This window comes from Caenorhabditis remanei, chromosome IV (genome assembly GCF_010183535.1).
Source record: "Caenorhabditis remanei strain PX506 chromosome IV, whole genome shotgun sequence".
NCBI classification, from domain to species: Eukaryota; Metazoa; Nematoda; class Chromadorea; order Rhabditida; family Rhabditidae; genus Caenorhabditis; species Caenorhabditis remanei.
In genome coordinates, this window is record NC_071331.1 from 24,209,305 (window position 1) to 24,233,020 (window position 23,716).

The 23,716-nt window shown below is 40.2% G+C and overlaps 5 protein-coding genes across 5 annotated transcripts; 2 read left to right on the forward strand and 3 right to left on the reverse strand.

Moving 5' to 3' along the window:
• Nucleotides 1-616: 616 nt before the first annotated feature.
• Nucleotides 617-7,436, forward strand: GCK72_016051 (uncharacterized protein; the record flags this gene model as incomplete). The annotated part of the gene is made up of 16 exons (XM_053731290.1): nt 617-656; nt 707-799; nt 1,175-1,333; nt 1,825-4,111; nt 4,161-4,232; nt 4,509-4,757; nt 4,809-4,929; nt 5,094-5,311; nt 5,360-5,474; nt 5,524-5,730; nt 5,782-6,329; nt 6,384-6,507; nt 6,562-6,818; nt 6,867-6,978; nt 7,026-7,235; nt 7,284-7,436. The coding sequence occupies 16 exons, from the start codon at nt 617-619 to the stop codon at nt 7,434-7,436; spliced, it is 4,965 nt and encodes a 1,654-aa protein (XP_053586062.1).
• A 2,547-nt stretch (nt 7,437-9,983) lies between these two features.
• GCK72_016052 (uncharacterized protein) lies at nt 9,984-12,918 on the reverse strand (the record flags this gene model as incomplete). Its single annotated transcript, XM_003093558.2, has 6 exons — nt 9,984-10,163; nt 10,492-10,673; nt 11,011-11,465; nt 11,545-11,835; nt 12,412-12,539; nt 12,766-12,918. 6 exons carry the CDS (start codon nt 12,916-12,918, stop codon nt 9,984-9,986), a joined length of 1,389 nt encoding a protein of 462 aa, XP_003093606.2.
• A 176-nt stretch (nt 12,919-13,094) lies between these two features.
• GCK72_016053 (uncharacterized protein) lies at nt 13,095-17,100 on the reverse strand (the record flags this gene model as incomplete). Its single annotated transcript, XM_053731291.1, has 6 exons — nt 13,095-13,163; nt 14,035-14,160; nt 14,348-14,422; nt 15,316-15,600; nt 16,276-16,369; nt 16,940-17,100. 6 exons carry the CDS (start codon nt 17,098-17,100, stop codon nt 13,095-13,097), a joined length of 810 nt encoding a protein of 269 aa, XP_053586063.1.
• Nucleotides 17,101-18,573: 1,473 nt separating this feature from the next.
• Nucleotides 18,574-20,279, reverse strand: GCK72_016054 (uncharacterized protein; the record flags this gene model as incomplete). The annotated part of the gene is made up of 2 exons (XM_003093538.2): nt 18,574-18,937; nt 19,867-20,279. The coding sequence occupies 2 exons, from the start codon at nt 20,277-20,279 to the stop codon at nt 18,574-18,576; spliced, it is 777 nt and encodes a 258-aa protein (XP_003093586.2).
• Nucleotides 20,280-21,329: 1,050 nt separating this feature from the next.
• GCK72_016055 (uncharacterized protein) lies at nt 21,330-22,716 on the forward strand (the record flags this gene model as incomplete). Its single annotated transcript, XM_003093553.2, has 4 exons — nt 21,330-21,446; nt 21,561-21,656; nt 21,710-21,773; nt 22,538-22,716. 4 exons carry the CDS (start codon nt 21,330-21,332, stop codon nt 22,714-22,716), a joined length of 456 nt encoding a protein of 151 aa, XP_003093601.2.
• Between the last annotated feature and the right edge of the window lie 1,000 nt (nt 22,717-23,716).

The window sequence follows — 23,716 nt, forward strand, 5'->3', positions numbered from 1 at the left end:
CAAAACTCTGCTGCTTGCCCTGTAATCGGGTACACCGAGAACAACCAGAAACCGTCTAAAACCGTGTCGGACCACGGTTTGTCAGTGGCCCAAACTTTGACATCCATTTTTCTCGAATACCTGATCTCGAGGGCAAAAACTGAATATATATTTGAAATCAGTAAGATTTCAGCTTTCCAATGATATAGGTCACGTCCCATAATTTCACGGTCACAGTAACAGTGTGAAAATTCTGACTATGGGCAAAAAAAGAGCGTTTTTTGGGGTTTTCATAGTGAAAAATATCCCCTTTTTCTATTGAAAATCCGCTTTTTAGAACAATTCTAGTCTGTCTGTGTTTCCAGATGTCCGGATGTCCTCATTCTACACATTTTCAGTGCAAAAAATAAAAGAATTGAATAAAAACGTGAAAAAATCGGCTTCACGTTTTCCGATCAAAAAAACAGAAAAACAAAAGTCTCCACGTGGCGACCTTTCCTCCCAAAAACAAAAACAAAATCCACGTTGACCTCGGCCCCGCCCCCTTTTCCAACGTGGAATTCGAATGTCAATGTGGAATTGACATTAGTCGAATTCAATTAGTATCGAAATTTCAACGATATCCTCAAGCGAACTGATGAAGGTTTTTGCTTTCCTCTCAGTCGCCACAGCTACCGGTAAGTGATTCGAAAGGAGCCCCGCCCATCAGAATTCTCTCGAATTTCAGCGATCTACGCAACCACCAGCCATCGCCGCTATTATGCGAGTGACAATCACCGGGATTACCCGAATTTCTTCGCCGATCCAAGGACCTCTTCAGGTATTTTGGAAGGGGGAAGAGAAGGGGTAGAGGGAGGAGCCTGGAGCCAGGAGTCAGGGGCGCGCGGAGCCTGGAGCCAGGAGCTGGGAGCATGGAGCCTGGGGCGCGCGGAGCCAGGAGCACAGATATGAGCTTCTGGTTCTTGGCTCCAGGATTCTGGCTCTTGGCTCCAAGATTCTGATTCTTGGCTTCCGGATTCTGGATCTTGGCTCCAGGGCTCCAGGGCTCTCCAGGGCTCCAGGATTCTGGTTCTTGGCTCCCACGCTTCTGAATTCAGAGCTTTTGGCTCCGAACCTTCAGAATTCAGCGCTCTTGGCTCCCACGCTTCTGAATTCAGACATTTTGGCTCCGAAACTAAAATCTTCTAAATTTCAGGCTCCCGATCCGCCAACTCCCATTCTTCATCCGACTCCTCTCCTGATTCTCCTCCACCTGGCTCTCCATCCGATTCTTCTCAACGATCCATCCGCTCCGCCTCTTTCCCAGAACACTCCGACGACTTCACCAATTCACACATCCGCACCATCAGAAACGGTAAGCGGGAGGGATTGCTTTGAGCTTGGACCGCATAGTCCCATAGCTGCTTGCATTGGTATACCGTATACCGTACATTAGGAGCGGCGCGCAGGGTACGGGACGGTGTCTTCCCAGAAGCGGAGAGAATTCACTCTATTCTCCTATTTCTAAGTGTTGCGTCAACACGTTTTACTATATAGCTGCGATCAGGGCTGTCACACAGCTGGCCGCGGGTTTGAGACAGCCAGTCAGCCTAGCGTCTCTAAGGTTTTTTGGGGCAGCTGGATTTCTTTTTTTTTCTAATTTTGGCTATAATTTTCACTTATTTCCGCGGCCATCGCTTTGGACAGCCCTGGTCGCGATACTGAAAAAAGCCAGCTGGATTTCACTCGCCGGTACTCTGCGTGCTGTGCTAACTATATTAATTTTACTATTTTTCCCGGTTTTTTTTTCAATTTTGTTTTTTTACTGAACAAGTGCATTGTTCATACTAGATTCGTCATTTTCAGCCAACGACGCTCTCAACGACTACCTGGAACATGCCACCATCATTGCCCACCTTGTCAACGGGATCGCCCTCCAGAGTGGATTGATGAATGGATCGATTCCAGTGAACGACGTCATCGGCGAGCTCCTCCATCTGGGATCTGTCGACGTGCCTTCAATTGTCAACATCAAAGCGGATCAAGTAGGATTATTGACTCAGAATGTGAAAAAGCTTCCGAGTGAGCTTGCCTCTGACCCGGAAATCACCGATTTGGAGAGCTTGTCGATCGAATGGGACAAACAGATTGCCGAATCTAAATCTGTTGGTGACCTCCAAGGTTTTCTCAAGAACCAATCATATTTCGATGAAGCTGAGAAACTCAAAGATAACTTCGATTTCGTCGTGTGGACTCAATTCGTGTATGATGTGAATTCTCTGGAACAACACTTGACAGCGATTGAAGACATAGAAAATCCAAAAACACCTCCCAAGGGTATCATTGATAATTTTCAAAAACTCAAAAAGTTTGAAGACATCCCAAAATCGTTTGTAGCCTTGAAAGACACTATGAAAACACTGCTATCTTACAATCTATTGCTCAAGGGACCTGATGTTTTCAAGCCACTGGAGAAGATCATAAACCTTATGAGAACTCGTAAAGTGACTTTGATAGTTTCGAATGAAAACATCAAAAAGGTTAAAGATAACATTGAGAAAATTCTCGAAGTATCTCGTCAATTTGGCGCATCCCGTGAAGACTTTTCAAAGATCTTAAAATTGGCGGAAAGTAGAAGCAACCCTACTTCATCAAATAAGAAGTATGGTGCTGGATTCCCGAATGGTGTTTCTGGTGTGAAACAACTGGAGCAGGATGTTCGTGAGCTTTGGATTGGAGAGATTCTCAAAATAGAAGTAACAAAATTGAATGAGTTTGCTGATAGTCTGAAACCATTATTCAATGTCAACGATCGCTTAATTGAATTGGATAATCAGCTGAAGTCACTTTCATCGTCTGAATCGAAAGTTGCACTCTCGAAATTCAATGATCTCCAAATGGAAATCACTGTTCTGACAAAAGAGTCATCTGAAGCATCTGATGTGCTTAAAGAATATCCAGATTGTGTAGCGAGTTCACCACCGGCACATCCGAACTCCTACAAAACGGCTTCAGAACTATTAACTCACGTGAAGTCTCTAAAAGATAGTCTCATGGCTATTGTATCTGCAGTAGATACTTTTGGCCTTGAAGGATTGCAAAAAGAAACGAAAGCTTTTGTTGAGTCCGTTGGCTTTACGGACACTACCTCCCCAGGAAAGGAATTCAAAGAACTTGCAAAAAAAGTCAAAGCCAGTAAAAGTTTACAACCTCTCAAGAACCGTGTGAGTGACTTCAAGAAATCCTACGACACGATCACTGGACAAGGCATAACTGAGAAGCTAGAAGCTATCGCGAAAGGACAGAATGATCTGAAACATGTTGCGTTCACTCATAGTGTTCAAACCGAATTAAAAGTGAATAATTGTATCGATAAACACTCGAAAAAATCGACGTTGGTCGCACAAGCCGTTCAACTTATTCAAAAGCTTCGACAATTGGACTCAACAAAAATCGAAGACGTTGAGAGTGTGTTCTCGGTTATTTCTGCAGTTTCGAAAGAACTCTCAACTGCAAGCACTATACCAGACACCATGAAGGTTGACTCCAAAGGAATGACTGATGACACCAACAAACTTCCGGATTCGTTGGCTAAATCTGAAGTCATCGGACGGTCTGTCAACTCACTCCGCAGTGCTTTTGCATTGGGAGATTTGGAGACGGAAGTCGGAAAGCTCAAGACCATCGATTCTGCAGTTCAGGCCGTGATCAAGAAGAGTTCGGATCCGAAAACCATTCAGCAACAATGGGGAGACCACAAGGAGGATATGGCTGAATTGGACAAGACACTTGGTCAGATTGAATCATTCGAAAAGAATCTCAACGTCTCCAATCTCACGACAATCGGTGCTTACGGAACTCCTCTGACCGCTTTGGCTTCATTGACTTCAGTCAATATGAATGCGAAGGAGAAGTCGAAAGCTCTCGATGCTCTTCTCAACGACGGAGCTCTCAAGATAGATCCAACAGTGAAGGAAAACATTGAGGAGAGTAAGAAGACGTTGGATAAACTCGCCGATCTGGATCTTGGATTCGCAAGTCACACTACTCAATTCCAAAGTGCTCCATCTGTATTCAACGATCTCCAGAACTTCCTCACCAAACTTCTACAAGTTCCGATGAGTCCGAGACAGCCGAGTGGTCAAGTTCCAGGGTAAGAAATCTAATTTTTCCTAATTTATCTAATTTTGAAATTCTTTCAGAGCTCAAGGTGGTCCCGGTGGAGCAGCTGCAATTCAGCAAGGTCAGAAGTCAAAAGAGGAGAATGGAATTACGTAAGTGATTATTTTTATCTTCATTTCAAGCAAATTTTATTAGCTCAGCTCAGTTCTTTCAACTGCGCTCTACCGAAATACCCTTGTAGAATGTCTCTTTTTCTCTGAGTCTCTCAATTTCACACACGACTTTCTTCGGTTTCGGTAGAGCGCGGTTGTAAGATCTGAGCTGAGCTAATAGATCGAAACTGTTCTAAATTAGTCCATTTTATGGAATCTTTCGCACCAATCCAAAAAAACCATCATGATTTCTTGTAATAACTAATATTTTTACAGAACACTCCTCCTTATTGTTATAATCGCCGTCGCGCTTCTCGCTGTTGTAGCTATGGTAGGCGGTGGCTTCTGTGGATTCAAAAAGTACACAGAACACATCTGGCGTTCAATGCTCGCAGAATGGGAGAAGAAGCACTGCTTTAAGGACCTGGCGAATGTGAAAGACGTTCATTCTGGCTACATGCAAGTGATGGACGCCAACGTGGAATTATGGAGAAAGAAGGGAACCCTTGGCGAAGAGAAGAAACGGTTCGTCGGGGGGGAAATAATAGACATTAGGCTAACGACTAGTCAGTTCAGACTCCTCACTCAATCCTGTAATCCGGACTCTGCACTGTTCGTACAGAATGAGAACAAAGAAGTGATGGTGTTCGCCAATAAAGTCACAACGCTCGGTGGGCTCGACTTCATTGCTACACACGTGAGTCTGGGGGAAAAGTTGTCGATTACTCCGGTTTTGAGTAGTTATCTAGCGCCAAATTTACAGAATCTTAGGGATTTGAACCCGTTTTAAAGGGGTTTACTGGAAAAACTTGGAAAAATAGCTTACTTTTCCGTTTTCAAAACTAAACTTTCGAATTGCAGGCGCCAAAGGACCCTCAAGAATTCTGGCAAATGGTACTCTCTCAGAACCCAGAATTCGTTGTTTCGTTGTGTGGGGATAAAGAGATGAAAACGCTGAACTGTGACTACTATCCAAAGAAAGTAGCTAAACCGAAGAAATTCGGTGATTACACAGTTGCATTGACGAGTGAAGAGACGGCTCCAAAAGACGTGAACAAGAGAAGTCTGACAGTGACTTGGTAGGTGTTTCAGCTTTGGATTTTTGATTGGAATAGTTGTTTTTTTAGTGGAGAGAAAAGCTTGCAATTGACTCATCTTCAAGCAGTCAACTGGCCAGCTGGCGACGTTCCCGATGATCATGAAACAGCTTTTGAGTTGATGAAGTCGGTGAACAACAGCAAGGTGAGCGGAGAGTGGTTAGAAAGATTGAAAACCACGATAAGATTTTCAGTCACCCGTAATTGTTCATTGTTCGGATGGAAACAGTGCAACAATGTCATTCATCGGACTCCAATTCATCTTCGAAGAGGTCAGAAAACATCCGATATTCAATTTCGGTCATTTTATGCATGAAATGTGCGAAAGAACATGGCATCCTATTGAGAAATACACTTTCTCTGCTTGGACGGTTTTGGGTGTTCGCAAACATCTGTATGACGTAAGTTATGCGACACATTGGCCGTTTATCGACTGATTCTTATTTCTTTAGGAGTGCAAGTTGGCAGAAGAGCACAAAGTCGATTACGACAATGACTTGAAGTTGTTGAAGGATTTGAAAAAGGAGTGGATCAGGGAAGATGAAGCGAGGAAAGAAGCAATTGAAGCGACGAAAGAGGCAGAAAGAGTTCGGCTGGCAAATGAAAAGCAAAAACAGGACGAGGAAGATGATCGTCGGAAGAAGGATCAAGATAAAATAGACAATCTCAATAAAGAAGTGGATGAACTGAAGAAGGACAAAGAAGCACAACAAAAGTACTTAGAAACTATTCAGGCTAAGAACAATAAGATAGATGAGAAGAACAATGAGATAGAGAAGAAGAACAAACGTCTAATCAAAGAGCTGGAAGAAAACCTTGCAAAGTTAACGAAAGAAGAGGCGGACCGGAAGAGAGAACTCATCGAATGGGTAACCAAAAACTATAACGAGGACGTTGATTCTCACTACGATTTCCATGACGTTTGTGTGCTCAAATACATGAAATTGTTGAAAGTTGATGTGGATAGGGCTGCGGCGAATCTGCCGTCCGGAAAACAGGCGTAAGTTAACTTTTCTTCTATTCAATAATAATAATAATCCTATACAAATTTCAGTTTCGACAAATACTGTAATCCAGACACAGCGGTCGAAGTGATGCAGGATGGTGTGAAGATTCCAATTCATGCTAACTACGTTTCATCAAAAATCCCAAATTGTACCATATTTATCGCAACTCAGGTAATAATCGGTCACTCGTAAAGCGAATATTTCTTACCCTTTCTTTTATTACAGGCACCAACGAAACAGGGATACAATGGCTACTGTGATGACACCACTGGTGACTTCTGGGCAATGATTTTCCATCATGACTCTGATTTCATTGTCAATCTATGCCAACAGAGCGAGATGGCAACACTCGCCCAATATTTCCATTCGGAACCGAATAAGTCTGTGACTTGTGTGCGATACAATGTCCGCACCGAGTCTGCCGATCTCGTTTTCAAGGAAGAAGTGATGAAGAGAGTTCTAACAGTGACTGATATGGAGTCGTGAGTTGTTCAAATGAAATAAATTGCAATCGAAATCAATGTTTATAGGAAGAAGGTTAAAACGGTCATCCATTTTCAACTATTGAACTGGATCGATAAACGCATTCCTAAGTCACACTACGCTGCCATGGAGGTGATGAACGTCGTCAAAAAGAGCAAGGTGAGTTGTTAAGTGTTAGAGAAGCGAGTTTCTATATTAATTTTCAGAAACACGTTGTGGTTCACTGTAAGGCGGGAGTCGGTAGAACAATGTCGTTTATTGGATTGCAATTCGTCTACGAGGAGATTAGCAACAACCCGCAATTCTCAACTGTTATGGAACCGATGCGTAAGATGCGTGAGATGCGTTGGGAAGCAGTGCAGAGTGTGGAGCAGTCGTTTTGGATTTATCTGGGTGTTGTGCTCCGTTTAGTTCGGGTGAGAGACTGGGGACCATCCGTCAAAATTCAAGTATTTTTGTTACAGGAACTCGGTCTTGATATGTCCTACTACGATAAACAGTTTGCACTGTTGCCAGCGTACAGGAGGAAGTATATAGATGACATGAAGGCAAAGAAGAAGAAAGAGAAAGAGGAGAAAGAGAAGGCAAATAAAAAGACTAAGACGGAGGAGAAATGAGAAGTCACACTAATGTATAACTTGAGTGCTTCCTAAAGCATTTTACTCGGTTTTTCTTATGAATAAAGATTTTTGAGGTTCGATCACAATGTTCTCGTTTCCTTTAAAGAGCAAATCGTTAAAAATCGATGAATTCTACTTTTTCCCCCCATAAATCCAAAAATACCAACCATTTCCATGTCTCCGACACCCAACATGCCGAAATACATGTCGACTTCGTCGTCACTTGACGAATGTCGAATCATTTCTGTCTCTGGTGGTGTGAAGACGTGGATTCCCCGCGATTCTCCAGAATTTCCTTGCGAATTCATCAAATATTCGCCGATGAATGTGAGAAGTTTGTCGTTGAACCATTCGTGGCGCTATGGGAGTTGGGGGGGGCCACTCAAATTTTCGATTTTTTAGGCAAATTTTTGGCTGAATTTTATTTTGGGTGAATGTATGATTGGGACACTCTATTTCTAACCTAGAATTCTTAGGCTTAGGTTTCTTAGAAATTCGGGGAAAAAAAAAACAAAAAGACGTTTTTTTTCAGTTTTTTCCCGAATTTCTAAGAAACCTAAGCCTAAGAGAATAGCGAAAAGTTGTTGTTGTTGTTGTTATTGTTGTTGTTGTTTACTGATTAGCGGTTGCTCATTCTTGGATAGTTCTCCATTCGTCATTCATTGCTACCAATGACAGCTCAAGCGGCCCTTCTGAGCCTGAAAAGCTTTAATCTGTACACTGGCTGGCCCGAGGTTGCCAAAATGAATACGGAAGATTTTGATGAATATCTCGCAGAGCGAGGCTTGCTTTGGAAAGTGAATCCATGTCCATCGTGCAATGAGCCACGAAAGATTACAAAACAGAAGAACGGGCTAGGTTGGTGTAATGGAATAGCTGGGTATAATATTAAGCGGTTTTAGGAAATTCCTGCAAGTGGAAATTCGAGTGTTTCAAGCGCCGTTGTCGCGACTCTCCGATTCAGTGCAAAATCGGATACCTGAAGGGTACTTTTTTTGAATCACTTCATGGGGATAGGAAGAAAGTGTTTCTTGCGAGCTATTTATACCTCACTGCTCCAATGTCCATCTGTGAACTGTCTAGAAATGTGGAGATTGACGAAAAAACTGCGGTTCAATGGACCCAATGGTTTCGTGACGTGATGGCGGAAAACTTCAATAATCCACAAGTCGCTATCGGTGGACCGGGCCAAGTGGTACAGATCGACGAAACTAGTATTGTTAAGAGAAAGCATAACGTCGGTAGAATGGTCCGCGATGGATGGCTTGTAGGAGGCATCCAAAACGATTCGCGCGCATGTTTCGTAGAAATCACGGGGAGAAGAGATCAGACGGCTCTCGAGGCGATCATTAAAAAATATGTGTTGCCGGGCACAACCATTATCACAGATTGCTGGGGTGGATATAACAGACTCTCCACAATGGGTTACAACCATCAAACCGTCAACCATTCACAAAATTTTGTGAACCCAACTACTGGAGCTCACACCCAACGCGTCGAATCGTTGTGGTCCCATTTGAAACGAGGAATTAAGCCGAAATGTGGATTGAAAGGCGACCTATGGGACGACCACTACTTCGAGGCTTTGTGGAGATTTAAATATCATGAGGAAGCAAAGTTCTATGAACTTTGGTCGCAAATCGCGAAGAAATACCCTCTCACCTGATATCCTCCTCTTCTTCCTCTTTTTGTTCTGTTTTTCTCTTTTTATTGTTAACATTGTTGGTTTCAGATGAAAAAATTTTTTTGAAATTTTTTTTTGAATTAAGGTCAAACAAAGATCAGGAATATTAAAAAAAAAAGCTTACGTAATAAATAGAGTGCCCCAAAATAAAATTCAGCCAAAAATTTGCCTAAAAAATCGAAAATTTGAGTGGCCCCCCCCAACTCCCATAGCGCCCCATTCGTTTCTCTCCAGAATTCCGATGTCTTCTGAATTGAGGATGACCGACTCGTACGAGAGTTTGAAGTCGTCGGGCATAGCTGAAAATGAAGATTTCAGTCAAAATTCTAATGAAAAAAAGTAAACTAGAAAAAAACCAATGAATTTCAGCGAAAACTAAATTTTAGCAAAAATTGTGAATTTTTAAAGATTCCCAACAGAAAAAATGCATTGTCAGTCGATTTTTGAATTATTAATCAAAAAATTCCAGCCAAAAACGTTGAAAACTCGCTGAAATCAAAATTTCAGCTCAAAAAATGGACATGCTCGTCGAATCTGATGCATTGTTCGCAGTGACACCGTCTCTGCGTACTTTGCATCTGATCCTACGCGCAAGTTTGTTTGAGCCATTTTTAGCAATTTTTGACGATTTTTTATGGAATTTAGAGGGTTTCATGATAAAAATCGGTAAAATTTTGTTTTAAAACAGTAGAAATATTTAAAAAGAAGCGATAAATGCTACTTTTTCGATCAGAAACACAATGAATCTTAACAAGAAAGGGAAAACACATTTATTGTACAAAAAAGGGGAAAAATGTGAGTATTTAATGTTAGAAAACCGGTAAAATCTTGTTTTTTTCACTCAAAATTAGGTAAAACCATCATGGATTCCATACACAACCCAATATATCGGGTTGTTCATGTTTCTGGTCGGTAGTGAACGGGCGGTCAGTCGAGGAGTACGGTACACACGGGTAGTCGAATGGAATGTTGAAGCGGGAGGGGTCGGTGATGAGTACTCCGATTTCCCACGAACGGATCATTAGTTGGTCGACGTTCTTCTGGAAAAATGAGATATGGGGGTGGATTTACGGGCAGGGGTGGGTTTACGGAGGTCTAGGGGTAGATTTACGGGGAGCTTGGGTGGATTTACGGAGACTTTTGGAGGATTTGCGGTAGATTTACGGAAGTTTTCATGTAGATTTACGAGCTGCTAAGTGTAGATTTACAGGGAACTTGGAGTGGATTTACGGGGAGCTTCGAGATGAATTCTAGTGTAGATTTATAGAGTAGTAGGGGTAGATTTACGGAAGCCTAGTGTTGATTTACGAGCTCCCTCATGTCGATTTACGAGCTCTTTTCTGTAGATTTCTCCTCTTTCTCTCTCACCTTCTTCGAAAACGACATCTCTCCCCATGCGGCTTTCGACACGTTCGCACTTGTGAGTAGTTGCCATTGAGCAATCTTTTGGTCGTATTTCACATATGTCTTGCAGTGAGGGACCGCTTTCGTTCGCCTCTTTGTATTTGATCTCCATTTACACATAAAGTCTTGCAACCATTTTTGACGGTCTGGAAATTCAAAGATTACGGTAAAACACCGGGATCGTGTCAGGGCACTAGAAAGGCGTCAGGAAACGTTTTGAGGTTTTGGCGCTTTTTCAGTGCAATTTTGCTCCTTGACGCAATTTCAGAAAGCTGGCGCCTTTTCTGTGCATTTGCGCATTTCTGGTGTCTTGACGCAATCTCAGATGCCTGGCGCTGTTTGAGCGTCTTGACGCATTTTCAGTGCATTGGCGCCTTGACGAATTCTCAGTGTTTAGGTGTCTCATTGACGCAATTCTCGTGCGTGCTTGCGTCTTTTCAGATCTTGACGCATTTTCAGTGCATTGACACCCCATCTCCTCACCATGAACACTATTCCTATAGGGTACGGATCCTCCACCCGCATATCCCTGACAACTATTTCTAACATCCTCAACACACGGAAACACCAAATACATCTTCGGGGGTTTGTTCTTCGGCGCGGGGTTCGCCGCCTCCAAACTCTTCAAAAATTGGCCACGAAACCAGCTGGAGGGGGCGGAGCCTAGCGAACCGATCGACGAGCACTGAGCAATGAATGTGCATCGATCCGTGTGCTCGTATTTCGGATCGAATGGAAATTTCTGCGAGAGAATTGTCGAAAGACGCGGATGACCGAGTCGGGAGACTTGCTGGGGGTCCGTATGGTATCCGGGTGTCGAGAAAATCAATCGATCGGTTACTGTAGAGAAATCGGTCGATTCTATGAGTGTCTTCCACGTGGATAGAGGGTTACTGTAGTAGGAGAGGTACTCGATCAGATCCTCTTGGAATGGCGATCTGGAAAAATTTTAGGGGATTTTTGAGCTCAAAAACCAACTTTTTTGGGCTATTTTACCCAATTTTAGTCATTTTTTACCTCTCAAACTCCGTCTCCCGCCTCATTCCCATCGCATAATAAAATTGTTGTGTCTTGAATTCCCAGTCGTCTGAAATAAGGTTTGCAGTGGATACGATGACATGAATGAATCCATCGTCACTCTCCAGAATCGATAGTTTCGAGTGATGAGTGCCGAATGGAATGGGAAGAGACGCAGAGTGTACTGTAACATTCGGATACTGTAGTGTCGATTTACGCAGGTCTGAGACGTCGGGAGCGCCGACGACCAGGGTGATTGGGGTGGTGGTGCGGAGCGATGGAGGGTAGGAACTGAAAAAAATTTGGCTGAAAATCACTGAAAATGGGCTGAAACTAGAAATGCGTCAAGGCACGAGAGATGCGTCAAGGAGGCACTGAAAATGCGTCATGACTGAGAAGACGAGTAATTTGGCGGGATTTTGAACATTTTGAGACTTCAAATGTGGAATTTCGGAGCAGTTTGGTGTCGATTTACTGGGAGCCTAGGTGTCGATTTACGGAGCGTAAGTGTGGATTTACGTGGACCTAGGTGTGAATTTACGGAACCTCAATGTCGATTTACGAAACTCTTCGGTGTAGATTTACGGGGCTAGGTGTCGATTTACGGAATCTCAATGTCGATTTACGATCTTTCTGGTGTGGATTTACGCAGCGTAAGTGTGGATTTACGAGACCTAGGTGTCGATTTACGAGCTTTCTGGTGTGGATTTACGGAACACTGATATGGATTTACAGGACCTGAGATCTCGTAAATCTACACCGTAAATCAACAATTATTGATTTTTGTGAATTTTTTCAGCCTATTTTCAAAATTTCTGGTGCCTTGACGCGTTTTCGGTGCCCTGACGCATTTCGCGTCCCACTAACTTCACTAAAAACTCGAAATCAATCATAAAATTCATGTGAAGCGATGAAATCGGTCGGATATCCGCAAGAATGTCCTCCAGTGATCGGGATCCCTCGGATTCCTGCAGGGGTACTGTAATTCCGCCGATCTGGAAGGAAAAAATGGGGTTTTGGGTGGGAAAATCGACTTTTTGAGCTGAAAATCGGTTTTTTGAGTGAAAACCCTACTTTTTGAACTAAAAAGCGGCTTTTGGAGCCAAAAATTGACTTTTCGAGCCAAAAATCGACTTTTTAAGCCAAAAAAAACCCGATTTTCCGCCTAAAAATCATATTTTTAGCTCAAAATTCATCATTTTCATCGACTTTTCCACTTACCGGCGTAAAATAAATCGTTCCCGACTCCAAAACCGATTTCCTCTTCAAATTCGTCGTCTTTTCTCCAGAATCCTTCTGTAAAATGGGCGGAGCCACCCGCTTCGCCTGACTAGTGGACGCCTCTTGACTAGTGGACGGGATGGAGCGTTTCATCTGAAAATTTCGTTAAAAAAGCTGAAAAAACCGGAAAAAAAAAGATTTCAGATAGAAAAAATGGATTTTAACATTAAAAAAATCGCAAATTTTAACAAAAAATTGATAAAAATTGTAACAATTTATATAAATATTAACAAAAAACACATAAAATTCAAATTTCCCGCCGGAATTCTCTATCCAATCATATCGCGTTTTCGGCCACGAAGACGGATCTCGTTGAGCTTCTTCTCGACTGCGGTGAACTGCAAAAATATTGATTTTTAGGTGGAAATCGTGATTTTCTGTGTTTTTTTAATGAAAAAATCAGGTTATTTTCACTATTTTCACCTTAGAAATGGAGAAATACAAAAACGCGTCCAAGGCGCGCCAGTCCAACAAAAATCGACAAAAATCGAACAAAATAGTGAATTTTACGTTCTAAAGCTCAAAATTTAGTGATAAAAATGTTATTTAGATGTCTAGAAACAAAAACGCGCCAAAGGCACGCCAGAAATTCGTTTTCCAAAGAGAAATTTGAAATTTTTAGTGAAAAAGTGATTTAAAAATGGTTGTTGGGTGATTTTCCGGCGGAAATTGTGCTTTTCTGTGGTTTTTTGATGAAAAAAACGGGTTATTTTCACTATTTTCACCTTAGAAACCGAGAAATACTGTTAATTCAAAAAACGCGTGCAAGGCGCGCCAGGGGCTCGACTTTTCCGAGGTTTCAAGCCAAAAGTGATTAAAACTAGTCTAAAGCTGTAATTTCTCAGCTGAAAACTTGAATTTTTCACACAAAAATCCAAAATTTGATGTCAAGAACACCGTTTTTGAACGTCAAGACGTCGAAACGAAAAACGCGCCAAAGGTGCGCCAGAAATTAATTTTTCAGCCGGAAAAAAGGAGTTTTCGAGTCAAAAACGGGTTTTCGACCGATTTTCCAGCTGAAAACTCACATTTTTCATGCTAAAATTCAAAATTCCGTGCTAAAACACCTGTCAGGACGTCCCAAACTGGAAAATGCACCAACGGTGCGCCAGAAATTCATTTTCACCCGATTTTGGTCAATTTTGAGCGTTTTTTTCGGTAAAAAATCCGATTTTTTCATCATTTTCAGATGCAAAAAGTGTATTTTACCTGTTTCCCATCAGCGGTCTTGTATCCCTCCATAAGTCCTGCTAATAGTGCGTGTGAATTGTGATGAGTACTCACCACCGCCCTCTCCAATACGTACAAATCCACACCTTTCTCTTCGGGCGTTACCTGAAATAAACAGAGGAAACCTAAATTTTACTAAAATTTTGAGGGGATACAGTTGAAAGCATCTGAATCTGAGTTAACTAAAACCATACTTGCAAACACTTGATCCTGGATTCAGGATCTCAAGGATCCAGGTTTCTTACTGTAGCTTGATCCTGGATTCAGGATCTCTATGATCCTAGTGTCTTACAGTAGCTTGATCCTGGATCTCTGGATCCCTGGATCTTAGGGATCCTAGTGTCTTACTGTAGCTTGATCCAGGATCCTGAATTCAGGATCTTGAGGATCCTAGTGTCTTACAGTAGCTTGATCCTGGATCCTGGATCCTAGATCTCTATGATCCTAGTGTCTTACTGTAGCTTGATCCAGGATCCTGAATTCAGGATCTTGAGGATCCTAGTGTCTTACTGTAGCTTGATCCAGGATCCTGAATTCAGGATCTTGAGGATCCTAGTGTCTTACTGTAGCTTGATCCAGGATCCTGAATTCAGGATCTTGAGGATCCTAGTGTCTTACTGTAGCTTGATCCTGGATTCAGGATCTCTATGATCCTAGTGTCTTACTGTAGCCTGATCCGGGATCCGGGATCCTAGATCTTAGGGATCCTAGTGTCTTACTGTAGCCTGATCGTGGATCCTGGATTCAGGATCTTGAGGATCCTAGTTTCTTACTGTAGCCTGATCCAGGATCCTGGATTCAGGATCTCTATGATCCTAGTGTCTTACTGTAGCTTGATCCAGGATCCTGAATTCAGGATCTTGAGGATCCTAGTGTCTTACTGTAGCTTGATCCTGGATTCAAGATCTTGAGGATCCTAGTGTTTTACTGTAGCTTGATCCAGGATCCTGGATTCAAGATCTCTATGATCCTAGTGTCTTACTGTAGCTTGATCCAGGATCCTGAATTCAGGATCTTGAGGATCCTAGTGTCTTACTGTAGCCTGATCCGGGATCCGGGATCCTAGATCTTAGGGATCCTAGTGTCTTACTGTAGCCTGATCGTGGATCCTGGATTCAGGATCTCTAATTATCTAATTTTGCTTCTTTCAAGGCGATTTTCAGCGATTTTTCATAGAAAATTGCCTTGTTCAAATGAATTTTTCAGTTTTTTCGACGTTTTCCGTGTAAAAAAACACTATTTTCAGCCTCAAAATCGTACCTTTCCCTGTTGTGACAATCCGAAATCAATCAGCGCCAACTTCTCCATGCATCCCTCTTTCAGAATCATATTCGACGTCGTCAGATCTCCATGAATCAACCCTCCTCTATGCAATTTTCCAAGTATTTCCCCCAGAATCCGTCCGAATTCATCCATTTTTTGATCGAATTCCTCTGGTTTCAGTTGGGAAATCCACCATTTCGCTGTGGGTCCTCGAATATATTCCATTATCAGTTGATTCTTTTCAGAGTCTATGAAATACACTGTCGGAGTGATGATTCCGAGCTGAAAATTCAAAAATATGGGGATTTTAGGCTCAAAATCGGCTCAAATTGTCTAAAATCAACATTTTTCATCGATGTTCGACTAAAAATGATGCAAAAAACGTTCTAATTCGACGGAAATGGCGATTTCAACTAAAAAGTATATTTCTGGCGCACCTTCGACGCGTTTTTCTTTTGGATGGCTAAAATTTGAGTAAAACTGAAGAAAAACATGAGATTTTGAGTCAAAAAGGTGAAAAAAACCGAATTTTTCGTCGAAAAAACTGCTTAAATCCACAAAACAATGTGCTAAAATTGTCAAAAAAGTACGAAAACTGCATTTATGGCGTGCCCTCGGCAGCGTTCTTCACTTTTCAACTCTCAAGGATCTAAAAGTATGATTTTGATGCAAAAAACTAATATTTTGGACTAAAAATGATGAGAAAATCTGATTTTTATCGAAACAATCGCTGAAAACCAACAAAAATCTAGAAAAAGTGCAATTTTCAACCGAAAAATGAATTCTGGCGTGCCTTCGGCGCGGTTTTTGTTTCTGGCACTTTAGAAACATTTTTTGCTCTAAATTTTGAGTTTCAAAACGTCAAATTCCCTATTTTGTTCGAAAATTGCACCTAAAAGTCATTTTTTGACTGAAACTGGCGCGCCTTTGACGCGTTTCGAGTTGATCTGTCCATACTTCTCTAGCCTTCCACATTCCCCTCACTTCCTGTTTCGTTCTCGCTTTATTCAGACGTGTGTCGAGTGTCGGGTGACGGTATCCCTTTGAGAATCTGTAAATTTCCAAAAAAATTCAAATTATTGGTTCAAAAACCATCAAAAACATCACATTTTTATGTGAAAAGCATAATTTTCAGCGCTAAAATCTCCTTTTTCGGTTCGACACTCTGAAATTTTGACTTCCAACGAGATTTTCAGACAAAATTTGAATATTTTCTGTTAAATTCAGTGTGGTGACAGAAAATTGCGTTTTAACCGGTTGGGGGTGTGAAAAAGGACTTTTCTAGACTCAAAAACTGAATTTTCAGTTCAAAATGCACCATTTTGGGCTCAAAAACATAATTTACAGCTGGAAAACCGTCAATTTTCATGTGAAACTATTCATTTTAAGGCCAAAAATCTTCATTTTACCTCTCCTTAACGAGGGGGGAAAATCTCATCTGATTTTGAGTTAGAAAACTCAATTTTATACTGAAAAATCAAAAAAAAATTTAAGTTTTTCAGTCAACATTGTATTTGAACCGGTTCTGAATGATAAAAACTTGAAAATCTTTTTTTTTAAATTCATTTTTCAATATTTCAGCTGAAAAACATGATTTTCAGCCCAAAAACCTTAATTTTACCTCTCCTTGACGACAGCCTCCCTTCCCAAATAGAGACATTTTGTGATTTTTCCCTCTGCTCCCTGATAGATGACGTCATTCAGTGCGTACTCGAATCCCGACTCAATCGGAGTCTCGAAATCTGCCTCCTCATCGTTCATCTCATTCGATGATGGCGACATTTTCAGCTAGAGAAAAAATGAAAAATGCTGAAGTTTCAGATGAAAAAACCGGAAAAAATGAGATATTTCTGGGCGAAAAACGCAAAATAGCTAGTAAAAATGATATAAAATAGTGAATTTTATGAATTTTAGGGGTCAAACTGGAATTTTCAGTTCAAAAAGGACTTTTTCAGACTGAAAAACATCATTTTCAGGCCACAACTAGAATTTCCGGCTCAAAACTAACATATTTAAGCTAAAAAAATATGATTTTCAGCCGGAGATTCATCAATTTTCGACTCAAAATAGCAATTTTCAACTGAAAAATCACATTTTCAACGGTTTTTGGCGTCGAAAACACTAAAATTTCTACAAAAAACAAGAAAAATCGGGATGAATCATCAACAAAACAATGAAAACAGTGAAAATAACGGAAAATAACAGAAAATTGATCAGGAAACCGTAGATGACTGGTAGATGAGTTAGGAGACGGTGGGATTCTGAAAGAAATGAAGAATTTTCTCGCTTTTCAGCTAGAAATTGAATTGAGACACGTAAAAATGTAATTTTATTTTAAAAAATAGTGCAAAAATGTTTTACCGCGCCAAAGGCACGCCAGAAAATCAATTTCCGAGATTTTTACTTAAAAAGTGATTGAAAATGAAAAAAATCCGTCTAGAAGCCAGTTGTAACCAGTTTTTGACTCAAAAACTCCTTTTTCAAACTGAAAAATGAATTTTCTGGCGCACCTTCGACACGTTTTTCTTTTGGATGGCTAAAATTTGAGTAAAACTGAATAAAAACATGAGATTTTTCGTCGAAAAACTACTTAAAATCCACAATAATTGTGTTAAAATCGTCAAAAAAGTACGAAAACTGCATTTCTGGCGCGCCCCCGGCCCGTTCTTCACTTTTTAACTCTCAAGGCTCCAAAAGTGTGATTTTGATGGAAAAAACTAATATTTTGAACTAAAAATGATGAAAAAATCTGATTTTTCATCGAAACAATCGCTGAAAACCAACAAAAATCTAGAAAAAGTGCAATTTTCAACTGAAAAATGAATATCTGGCGTGCCGTCGGCGCGGTTTTGGGGCGTGAAATCCGTCAGTTTAGTCCAGTTTTTGACTCAAAAATGAATTTCTGGCGTACTTTTGGCGCGTTTTTCGTTTCTACGTCCGGATGTTCAAAAACGGTGGTCTTGACATCAAATTTCCGGTTGTAGTACTAAAAATTCAAGATTTAAGCTGAGAAATTACAGTTAGAAGCCATTTTTCATCACTTTTTGACTAAAAATCTCAAATTATTTCTCTTTGGAAAACGAATCTGGCGTGCCTGTAGCGCGTTTTTCATTTCAAATTTTATCGATTTTTTGTCATTTTCAGGCAAATTTTAGTAGAATTTTGCCCATTTTTCATCATTTTTACTCAAATTTCAGCAATTTTTTCCGATTTTCTTGAATTTTCCTCCATATTCTCACATTTTTTCAATTCCTCTTACTCCCCCTCCTCCTCCTCTTCATCCTCGTCCTCTTCACTATCACTCGGCGGTAGATCAATCTGTCTTGAGTTGTCCAATTCTCTCTCTCTATCAATCCTCTCCAAATACTCATTCTGTGCTCTGATCACTTCTTCAGATGTCTCACATTTCGAATATATTTCCAATAGCTCTCTATTCAATTCCAAGAAATGTTCTCCCCATGAGAATGGTCTCATCACTCGATGCGCCGCCTCTTCGTATCCCAAAATATAGAGACCGGCGGCCATTGCCTCGGCACATGTCAAATGACACGGCTTCCCGTAATTCACAGAGTTCGCAGCCACCAGGTACGGTAGGAGACGATGTTCCGGGGCTTTTACTCTGAAAAAATATGAGAAATTTAAGGGTTTTGAGGGGGGAAATCGGCTGGAAAACAGGATTTTAGCCTTAAAATCGCAAAAATTCATTGAGATCGGCTGAAATCGGAGGAAATAGGATAGAAAACAGGATGATTCTCAGTATAAAAATTGAGTTATTAGCAGAAAAATCTCAAAAAATTAATTGAAATTGACTGAAATTGGCTAAAATAGCAGGGTCTTTACTCTAAAAATATGAAATTTGGGGGTTTTTAGGGACACAATGGCTAGAAAACAGGATTTGCAGTCTAAAAATTGAGTTTTTGCTCGAAAATCCGTTAAAATCAGATAAAATCGACTAAAATTAGTCTAAAACTGAGCATTTTTGAGGTTTTTATATTCGAAATTGTCAAAAATGTAAGTTTTTATGCCCAAAAATGGGTTTTTAGACTCAAAAATCGCTAAAATTCAATAAAATCGGCTGAAAACTCTAATTTCCATACAAAAATACAGAATTCCGTGCTGAAACACCTGTCAGGACGTCCAAAACCGGAAAACACGCCAAAGGTGCGCCAGAAATTCATTAATCAGTAGAAACACGTAATTTTAGCACTTTTTCGACTATTTTGAGCTTTTTCAGCTGAAAACCTCTATTTTTCAGATCAAAAAAGGGATATTTCGGCTAAAATTGAGTATTTCAAGCCAAAAATCGAGTTTTTGGAAGAAACTACTCAAAAATGTGAAAAATCCCGCTTTTCTATTACAAAAATCACCAAAATTTCAATAAAACTCTGGAAAATACGAATTTTAGCCGATTTTAACGCATTTTCGCGGAATTTTCATTGTAAACCAATCAAAAAACTGTTTTTAAAGCCGATTTCAGCGATTTTTGAGCCTAAAAACCTAGATTTTCGACTATTTTTGTATTTTTTTTCCCGTTTTTCTTGTACATACTTATGCAATGGAGTCCTCTCGACCTCTTTCCATGAACAATCAACAACACATAGTCCGTGTTGCTCGACGAAAGCTCTATCCCTCGGAGCCAAAGTATACTTTCCAGTGGGACTCAACACTAATCCCGGAAATCTTTGTCCCAATTTCACTTCATTTATCAGCTGAGCCCTCATCAATTTCCTTCCCGAACATCTCTTCGGATCGCATTGATTGAAATCATACATTGCCAGCCGAAACGGGAATTCATAGTCATCTGAATCCTCGGATTCGTCGCTTCCCGCTTCTGAAGTCGCCTCGTCGTCGATGTCTTCTGAATCCTCAACGTCTTCAGACTCCTCCTCCTCCACTTCCCTCAGTTTCGGGGGTTTATCACGGCGCGCCGGTTTTACCACACGATTTTTGCCTTTTCCCATTGTAAAAGCTGAAAAATTAGGGTTTCTTTCAAGTTCCCTAATGAAAACAGCATTTTCAAGAGTTTTCGACATAAAAATCGTTATTTTTAGATCATCATTGATCGGTTTAAGTCAAAAGTACATTGAAGTATTATAAATTCACGACACTGCGCCGCATGGCTTTAAAGGCGCATCTAATTTGTTCAAAATGGTCTTGAAGCGAAAAACATTATTTGCATTCATTTTTAGACCTGCAAAGCTCGAAAATACGATATTTGATCTTTTTCAACTACGAGACCACTCCGCGAACTTTCTGATAAATTAGATGCGCCTTTAAAGCCATGCGGCGCAATGTTGTGAATTTATAATATATGTAAAATAAGCAGAATCGGTCAAAAAGAGTATTTTACATGAATTTTAGCGTTTTTTTGCATAAAAACATGAATTTTAAGCTGAAAATCAAGTTTTTAAAGTCTAAAAACCATAAAAATCATCCAAAACAGCTAAAATTATTTTCAATTTCTTGAAAATTTCATCAATCCCAGAAATCTGGGTTTTTGGCCTATTTTGCGCATATTTTTATGTATTTTTAACCTAAACCAATACATTTTTAACCTGAAAATCACGATTTTCATGCCAAAAACTTTCGAAAATGCTTCTTTTACTAAAAAAATTTAAAAAATCTAAAAATAAATTAAAATTTGAGCTCAGTACGATGCTCCGAAATAACGGTGGAGTGTGTTGTTTAGCGAGTCCGGGCTACTGTGGATTTCGGTGGTTTTTGGCGATTTTAGGCATTTTTCTTAACTGGAAAACACTTTTTATGTGAAAACTTATTATTTTCAATTAAACTCAAGTCAGAAACACAAGTTTCTGCATAAAAAACTACTCAAACCTGCTAAAACTCTTTTTTCCCGAATTGTCGTCAAATCTGGTGCATGCGTACCTCGCGGTGTTTGCACAGCTGACGTCGAGCAAACTTTTGGAGCATTTTTCCACGTTGCTCACCGATTTTTGGCTCGTTTTCAATGGAATTTTCGATAAATTTTGTATAAAAATATTTTCAGATCAATGTGGGTACTTCTACTACTCGCCGCCGTAATTTCACCTGGATTCTCCCAGGTTGAAGAGTATAAAATCGATGTGGACGAGTGCAAGGCGGCGGGATTCAATCCAGAGACTCTAAAAGTGAATATAAACATAAAAACCGCTGAAAAATCGATTTTTCCATCTAAAATTTGCTATTTTCGATGGAAAACTTGATTTTTTGAGAATGTTTAATAAATTTTCAAAAATTTCCAGTGCGGACTGTGCGAACGACTATCAGATTACCACTTGGAGACACTTATGTCGGATTGTCAGCAGTGTTGTATGAAAGAAGAGGAATTTAAGCATAATGTGAGAGATTTAAGCTGAAAATATTTATTTTAATGAAGAAATTCCGGTTTCAGAAGTACCCAATTGCGATTTTGGAGGTGTGCGAGTGTAATTTGGCCAGGTTCCCACAGGTTCAAGGTAAGAAAGCGAGAAATTGAGGATAATATGGCAAAAAGAAGAAAAATAGAGAAAAATTAGAATTTTTCTCACAAAATTCGCTGGAAATGTTGTTTTTTTTTAAATTTAAATTTTTAAGTCAAAATTGTCAAAAATTGCTCTTTTTTTGTAATTTCCACAATTTTGGAATACTATTTTTCAGGTTTTTGACTTTCTAAGTAAAAAATTAAGTTTTTTACTCAAAAATCCGGATTTTCAGCTAGAATTGTCGATTTTCAAACAAAAATCATCGAGTTTTGCAATTTTTGATGCAAAATTCGCTGTTTTCCAGCTGTTTAGCTTAAAATCGTTTATTTCGCCCTAAGGGATCCTTTTTTGTTCAAAAACTTCCTATTTTGGGGTTTTTTAATCAAAAATTCGTTATTTTTCATCATTTTTACCCTAAAATCGTTATTTTTCTGCAAAAACTTCCGATTTTTGAAATTTTAAAGTAATTTTCCGCCATTTTTCGTCCAAAATCCATTAAAAACTCTCATTTTTCCTCGATTCTCCCTTCCAATTCCCCATCATTTCCAACGTCAGCCGATTTTTCAGCTATTTTTGGCTCAAAAATTTCGATTTTTGTTGATTTTGATTGTTTTTTTCGATAAAAATGCATATTGTTCATCATTTTTACTCAAATTTCAGCGATTTTTGACTCAAAATTGTCTACTTTTCCTCCTCGATTTTCAGTTAAAAACTCTCATTTTTCTCGATTTTTTCTCCCAATTTCCCATCATTTGCAGCGTTCGTCCACAAAGACATGGCTCGTCAATTCGGTGGAAAAGTTCGTGTAAAACACGTGAGAGGCGTCCGCCCACAAGTCGCCCTGAAAGATGCCGATTTCAAGACAATGGAGACGTTGAGTGTCGAGAAATGGGATACCGACACGTTAATTGACTTCTTTAATCAGTGGTTGGAATAATTTTCATTCGTTTTTAATTGTTTTTCGCTTTATTTATCTGATTTTATCTATTTTTGACTCTTTTCCATCGATTTACTGGTATCATTCTTATATATAAAACAGAGTTGCAACGGGCCGGGCCGGGCCGGGCCGGGCCGGGCCGAAACCAGAATTTCTCCGGCCCGCGGCCCGGCCCGGCCCGGCCCGGCCCGAGCCCGGCCCGGCCCGGTTCGGCCCGGATTTTCAGTACTAAAAAAATTCAATGTTTTTTTTCGAAAATTTTTCAAATTTTTTGGCAAAAAATTTCAAAGGGGGACACAACTAGTTCTAAATTGAGGGTTTTTTATATGAATCGATTCAGAAAGCCAGGAAAAAGATACATTTCTTTTGGTTTCATGTCTGAAAATGCGTCTAATGCGAGTTATGAGACCGCAAAATGTCAAAAATCGATGCTAGTCGTTCACTTTTTCAGTACATTTCAATAGAAATTCTCCTCGTTCTACACGTGAAAGCAATATTTTCAAAAATTTTCAAGAAAAAATTCGAAAAATGAACATTTATGAATGCATTTCACGTTCAGACGAGGAGAATTTCTATTGAAATGTACTGAAAATATGACGACGGGGAGCGATTTTTGGAATTTCGAGGTCTCATAACTCGCTTAAAACTGATTTTTTATATTCTTGAGAAAAAATTTGGAAAATTTTCAGACAAAAAAATTATTGAAAAAAAAATTCTAGTGAAAAAAATTTCAAAAATTCAAATCCGGGCCGACCGGGCCGGGCCGGGCTGAAACCGGGCCGGGCCGGGCCGGCCCGGCGGGCCAGCCCGGAATTTTGCAAGTATGATATAAAAGACAAGTGGTGTTTGTCTGTCTGTCTGAGGCACTGTCCGCAACGGTTTTGGAAAGAGAAGAGAAACTGAGCCAGCGGGCAAAACCGAACTGCCGTGCTTTGGACAGCGACAGCCGCTTTAGACCACTCGGCCATGCGGGCACGTTTGAGAGAAGGTGGCCACGTGA